Below are 7,410 nucleotides of genomic sequence, written 5' to 3'. Positions count from 1 at the left end.
AATTGAGAACTGCTTTATTCAACTATCTGACGGGTTTATATACCCTTCTACAGCAGCTAACATTCACAAGTCATCTTATAATAATACTTGGGTGAGAACATCTACTAATTAGTTTTTCACAGTCGGACTACAATATGTCCATTCACAGAATCATTTCAGCACACATTACAGCACAGCAATAAATTTACTGTAACACATTATAATTAGAGTAATTCCTATTGTAAGTAACTAGTTGTAATATAATATCACTATACTATATTAACCAAATTTAGATAGCTATTTCTTTACAGTAGTTCGTACCGTGACAACGTTATATACAATAAGACTTTTACTCATAATTGAGTCATATCTACTATATAGCGTATACTATCCGACTTAATATGACTGTTGATTTGAGGCATATCTACTTTTCTGAATAGAGCATGCTATCTGATTTTATAAGACAGCTGATTCGAGCTATATCTACATTTCTGATTGGCGTATACTATCTGATTTATAAGACTGCTGATTTGAGCTATCTCTACTTTTTTATATAGCGCATGCTATCTGATTTAATGGGACTGCTAATTTCTTACCAACATACATTTCTTTCTTACAGTAACTCAAAGAAAGAGAATTATTAATGACGACATATTCAATCGCCATCTTGTAACTTTCCAGCAAGTAAGTTATATTTTAATTTGAAAGGAGAATTTATTATGTGACTATTGCGTTAATGAATTAAAAGATATAACCGACAGCCACGGTAGTAATTGGTGACTCCTAATGATCAAGCTAATAGTGGTGTCTGCCACTATAGATTATTGTAATACGCTTATGAGCTACATCATGCACCGATTAGTAACGCTAGTATTCTAATTATTATAATTGTTCAATAACATCCACAAATTAAAGGTTTTATAGTTCTATTCTTATTATGGTTATGGACTGCAATGTTATGTGGCTATCATTGATATTCATATCAAAATTCTGTTATGGATGAGCATAACTTTATTGAACTAGTTAAACATCAAAGTACTGTCCAGTGTCCAATTCATTGCTGTATAAAGAATAGATATCTTATATGGACTATCTCTAAATATATATTAATCTAAATGACACCATGTGAAGTTACTGTGCTGAATCTTAATATGACGATAGCACTACGTATTAATTATATATAAATGTATGCTTATAGGTAGATCCAATTATATTCGTGATACCATGACTATCAAAACTACACATTAACTACGTTTATGTAAATTTTCATAACGTTATTCGTTACAAATTCAATATTATAATAACTAAATACCGATCGGATTCAGACTAGACTAGCTAGAATTTCCGTGTTGGATAGGTCTTCATCAAAGCACCATCGTTAATCATTTTTAATCTCATATTGTCAAGGTCTCATCTGGAAAGGAAGTTGAGAATGTCGAGTTAGATATTTATTTATTAAATGGCCACAAAGTTGTCATCAATATTTCATCAGATAGCTTTACAGACGATGCCTTAGAGGTAAGAAATAAATACATTCATCATTACTTTACTTTTTAGAAAGAGCTTTTGATCTGTCAAACGCTCTTCCAGCCTATTGAAAGTTTTATCATCATAATGATATAAAAGAATGAGATTTAGCTAATTTACGGTAGAAATGATATCTTAGACTATGCAATTTCGCTATATCTAATAGAGATTAGCGCCGAAGTTAAGTAGTTAAGTATAGCTTTTATATATTGTTTTTTTTTCAACAAAAAAATATCGGTAAGGAATTGGAAAATAGATCTTCTACAGTGCAATCTCACGACATAGAGAAGGGAGATTAACCTCTAAGTTAGAGTAGCTGGATAAAATTATTTTTCTTCTTATATCAGCAAATCATGCCATTCAATAATTTGTATTATAGGCAGTGGCATCACAATTGGAACTTCCGGCAGAACTGGCCTACTATTTCGGACTTTATATTGTCCAGAAAAAAGAGAACACAACAACCAGTACGTAGATTCGACAATCTCTACTACTTTATTAACATAATATAATATTATCATATCTACTTTCCTTGCTATTAGACTCCTGCTCGTATTTTAGTTATCATTATGATGAATTATAGCAAGCCAATGATGGCTTTCAATTGCTTATTTTATCGTCAACTATCCTAATGTTATCTATTAAGTCCATAACCAAGTTGTTAATAGACCTTAATAGACTTATTCTCTGCCCACAGTAGTCGTATTCACTTATTTCCCCCTCAAACTTATAAATCACTCAAGAATTGCTTTTGTTTAACCATAATTATTGTAGCAAAATTGAACTCTATATACTAGATAGATCATGTAGAAGAATTAATTCATAAAGTCAGGATAACTATCTATCTTTATATTACGTTTCTAACTTTTAATTACCATCAAGTAGAAAGACTATTTCTAATATTGCAAGCGAAAATAAAATTATAGATCACTATATTAATTTTAATAAGTGATTGCGCTATGCTATGTTCACCATTATCAATAGGCAAGCATGAATAGATCTTTTAGTTATGGTTCGGATTACTTTCTTGAGGACTAATCATGCTGATTATTATTCTTTTGCCAAGTTGTTCGCAAGTTACAAAATTTTGAATCTCCCTATCTTTCTATCGCCAACGATGATTCTAATTTACACATTGTCATACGAAAATGGTAAGTTAAAGTTGGGAAAGACTTTCTAATCTTATTGACTTCCAGGAATAATCCCGTCATTATGATATTGTTTACTGTACTGTACATTCTTGAGAGGTTACGAGTACCCTTATAAATTCAAAAATACATTGGATAAGTATTGATTCAATGAATAGCTAGATCACCTTATTTCATTTCTCTTTTGCCGATTGTATAATTGATTGCATTGCTAGAGTAGCTATCCTTTCCTTTTGTAGTTGTACGAATTTAAATTTCTCCAGCATCGAAGAATCATTGTATTTTACCGTACCCTAGTATGCGTGATTCCCAATAATAACGACAGGATCAGATATTCAAACCTTCATATCGATCATGATTCTGGCAGTTAAAATCCTTACTGTATCATCTACTGACATGGAAATGCTACCTATTTCATAAACGGTTTACTCAAGATCAAACTTAAAAGACTTGATGTAGCTTTGGGAATAAAATCAGTCCGTTTGTTAATTCATTTTGTCCATTTTTCCTTTTCTCTTCCTTTTCTTTATTGACCAGGTAGAATTCCTGCAATCTTGCACAAGATTTTATTGTGCCATTAACTTCGGCTTGACTACATTCAATTTGTCATGATAATTTACCCGTCATAATAGTTTTTACTAATTTATTCATTATTTTTACTTTCTTAGCTATTGGTCTACGAAATATGACGATCTTTTAATGGAAACCGAGATTGGCTTGAATCTGCTCCATTTGCAAGTAAATTAAACTGCTATTCAATTCCACAATACCACAACCAGCGGATCTATTTGATTCATAATGTTGTTTCTGTGCTACGTAAATTGAATATATAGATTGTTGATGAAGTTAAGCGAGGTTGGATATCCGCATCGCAAAATACTAAAGCAAAGTTAGCAGAATTAATAGAGAAAAAAGAAAAGAAGGAGGTGGAAATATTATCTCTAGTTAAACTTAATAAATTATAATTAATTGCCCAATCTTCACAGTCAAACTAATCTCTTTCATTCGATGAAATTTCAGTATATTCAACTAGCAAAACGGCAATATAACTATGGCTATATCGTCTTTGAAATGTGCACATGTGATTATCCTAAAGAAAATACAAAAGTCTTAGTTTCCATTGGGGATATGGCACTTAATATTAAAGTATTTCTAGAAGAAGTACGTATAGTATCTGGTCATAGGACTATATTATTCGATAAATACTTAAATAGTTACAAGGATATAATTGTCTGATAGAATGCAAATTAGAATAAAAACGAATTCCTCTATTCCTTTTTATAATTTACAATTACAAGGGGAAGGTTAAAGCTGGCTCATTTAAGTTAACACGGATGAAATGCTGGAAAACTGTGGCTAAGGTTAGATTTAAAAAACAATTTCTTTAATTAATTATAGTTTAATAGATTACGAAAGAATCGAACGATTTTAGTATAATTGTCTAATCATATCAATTTTTTTAAATGTCTATCATACTTAGCGTGAGGAAAATAGCGACGAATATTTATTCATATTATCATTCGAATATCTTATGAGTAAAGAAAAATTGCAATGGATATCGATTGCTTCTTCGCAGGTATGTCTACATATAACAATTAAGAAAATTGCAGTAGTAAAAATATAACAGTATATGTTATGGTTTACACGCATTTAAGACTAAAAAGTTGATTCTCGCCAAATTTAATATTTTACCTTAATAAATCACAGCAATATTAACTTAATCACCCAATATTATGATATCATAATCTTATATTTATACTAGTATAATAGTCTGTATACTCCTATGTCTAATTTTAGTATTTTACTTTGATATATCATTGCTACATTAATTAAATCATCCAGGTATAGAATATTGTGGTAGCATTTACAAATACGAGTGCAATAATTAGTACATGCCTAATTTGATATTTTTTTATTCCTATAAAAGCAAACACGCAAATATTTTAAATATTATCTCCAAATTAATTTCTTACAGTAAAAGTATTTAGCAATATGAGTGCAATATTTAGTATATCGCTACTCAAACTTTGATTGCTAGTTATAATAATTTAATCGCTCAAGCGATAGAAGCAAATGCGTGCGTAAATGATTATCATACGCTTAATTTAATACTTTACCTCGATCGTACATAGAATAGCATGCAAGGAGTTTCAACTATAGTATTAGAAAGGATATCAAGGCTAGATGTCGAAATAAATACGTATAGAACCTAAAATGAATTATACTAGCTTTTAACCATCAGTATTATGCGCAGCAATTAACCTAAAACTTTTTAATAAACATTTGAAAAATAAATTCAGTTTAAAACTATACTTACGCGATTTGATTGATTACGTTTTCTTCTACTATACGGATTATATCTAATGAGCATAGATACCCATAGTAAATGCTTTAAAAGTTAACCAATTCAAATACTAGATAGTACCGATTGTAAGGCATTTCGGGAAAAAAGTGTCTGGATATCTTTAGCAAAACTTATAAAACGTGCAATGAACATTATTCATATTTTGTCCCGATATTGAACTGACAAAATTGTATACGGATATAAAATAAAGTAGCGCCAGTTCAGCCATCGATGAAATAATCCGTAGAACTTTTTAGCTTAATGTTGGAAAGAATATTAGAATAAAATACCTATTATATATTTGTTATCTATGACTAATCAATTAACTAAGCTCGGAACGAGATCTACGGTGTAATGTTTCATTATTTTAGTGTTCATATTGAAATATTTTAATAAAGATCTGATGATTTTACTTATTCTGAATATCTCAAGGCCATATTTATGAGCATGTGCCTTAAAGATATGGCACAAGAACACGTTCGAGGTAGACGAAATCAATCAACCCGAACACCAGCTGGCCGCCGCAGAACCATAACAGAATCTTCTATTTCATCAGGATCTGTAGAGGTCTGTAGCTCTCTAGTTACAATAATAAGAATACGTATAAATTCTATCAATGGCTATCTTGTAATACCTCAAAGCTATTTAGGAATACGAGTAAAGTAACCCTAAATCACAAATATAGAATAATGCGAAACATCTTCCCAATTTTTAATATTGCTTATAACATCATACAGACAATAGCAAGTGCCTCACAACGTTCCACTAATGCAGCATTTTCTGACTCGATTGAGGTAAATAAAGTAGATTTTCACTCCATTTCATTTTCAAAATTCATTCTGCTATGCTTTTAAGTATTCGTCGTTGTTTATACAATTTAATCTATATTACATGTACAGTCTTCCGGTAATTTTGTCTTGCGATCAGGAAATGCAATGAAAAAGTTCTCAGTAAGTAGTGTCTTCATCAATATTCTACAGAATTACAGTAACCTTATTATCCTTGCAATCCTATGAAATAAATTAATTTTAACTATCAACAGAGTAAGTTTCAAGGAATGTTACAACGCAATACCAACAAGAATGAAGAAGTTGTTCAAAACGAAATTTTTGAAGATGTTAATGTAATCGGAGATGATGATTTATAACTCTCTGCTATGGATATAATCATTATCGCTAATAATGCGATCACTCGTACGAGCTAATAATTAGAATAATTTGACAACTTTGTATAGTAAAGTATAAAACATGTGAAATTGTTTCTAGTCATCTATAAATACCTTTAATCGCATAAATTTAAACTGTATAAGTTATATGCTATTCTACCATTACTATGTTGAACTTACTCTTTCTATATAAATCTTGTATTTAAGAATTATTAGTCTCCTGATTCGTTTCAACAATATTTTTTTATTAATGATGTCAAGCGAAAACGCTGAAGGCTATACGGTATGATAATTATGTTTGAGAGCCTAAATGTGTACTCATAATTGCGATTTATACCCTGTAAAACAGCATATCCAGTTTGTCACCTATCGATGAAACATGCATGTCATTTATCTAGCTTTTTATCTAATTCATAACCTATTAATAATCGTTTGTTAATATATCTCATCGTTCTTTGGATTTCATCTATATTTACCCTAAAATTATGTATTTAATTACCCACCATGGCTACTCTTATTTTTCATACAGCCAGCAGAAAATTTCACCCTATACAACATTTTCGTAAAATAATATATTTTCATATACTTTAATCGGATAAGTCTTTAACATAATAAATAAATCAATAACAAGACATAATCCTTGTTTCATCTTATACTGGAATTTCCAGGAAATAAAAGATGCGATACTGAATGAATAGTTAGTTGGCTAGTTAGTTAGTTAGTATAGTCAATTTACATAATTACTGTATTACGGCTAACCTAATATATCGTGTTACACAGCGTGCGCGATACTCTTAAAAATAGACCGTATCTGACCCAATTATTTACATCATAAATACATCAACAGTCCGTGATAAAATTCGTTACACCCAGACACTGCTTAAGTAGAATACATGCACATAGTGATCATAGAACAACATTTTTTGGCATCCAACAATGTTAATGTAAACTTAGCTACAATAATAAACGCTACCAAGCACGAATATGCAGTATTCTTGGAAGACTGTAACGTTGTTAGTACCACGTAAAAAATTTCTTAGTAATTATACCTAAATAAATATTAAGGCTGGTATAATTTGCCGTAGAAGTAACAATAATTAATATTTATCAATAAAACGCCAAAGAATAGGCAAAATGAAGACACCGTCGTAATTTCTAAATATTATAATTTTCTCAATTTCAAATTGACGATCCACTAGATAAACCTACGCTAACATTAATCATGTAACTATGATTATAATTATTAA

General features: G+C 30.3%; 1 protein-coding gene across 1 annotated transcript in view; it reads left to right on the top strand.

The window, feature by feature from the left end:
- TRIADDRAFT_61139 (uncharacterized protein) overlaps nt 1-6,145 on the top strand; it is a gene marked incomplete at both ends in the record, with an annotated part of 13,744 nt that extends 7,599 nt beyond the window's left edge. Inside the window, 13 exons of the mRNA XM_002117118.1 lie at nt 599-663; nt 1,387-1,497; nt 1,886-1,973; nt 2,573-2,657; nt 3,323-3,392; nt 3,488-3,580; nt 3,675-3,815; nt 3,953-4,015; nt 4,135-4,230; nt 5,431-5,565; nt 5,736-5,792; nt 5,898-5,948; nt 6,041-6,145. Of these exons, the coding sequence (XP_002117154.1) occupies nt 599-663; nt 1,387-1,497; nt 1,886-1,973; nt 2,573-2,657; nt 3,323-3,392; nt 3,488-3,580; nt 3,675-3,815; nt 3,953-4,015; nt 4,135-4,230; nt 5,431-5,565; nt 5,736-5,792; nt 5,898-5,948; nt 6,041-6,145 (1,160 nt within the window). The remainder of the gene's footprint in view (nt 1-598; nt 664-1,386; nt 1,498-1,885; nt 1,974-2,572; nt 2,658-3,322; nt 3,393-3,487; nt 3,581-3,674; nt 3,816-3,952; nt 4,016-4,134; nt 4,231-5,430; nt 5,566-5,735; nt 5,793-5,897; nt 5,949-6,040) is intronic.
- Between the last annotated feature and the right edge of the window lie 1,265 nt (nt 6,146-7,410).

Source organism: Trichoplax adhaerens, genomic scaffold (assembly GCF_000150275.1).
Source record: "Trichoplax adhaerens TRIADscaffold_21 genomic scaffold, whole genome shotgun sequence".
Lineage (NCBI taxonomy): Eukaryota > Metazoa > Placozoa > Uniplacotomia > Trichoplacea > Trichoplacidae > Trichoplax > Trichoplax adhaerens.
Note: the sequence above shows the minus strand (reverse complement) of the source record. Positions and strands in the feature narration are given on the sequence as shown.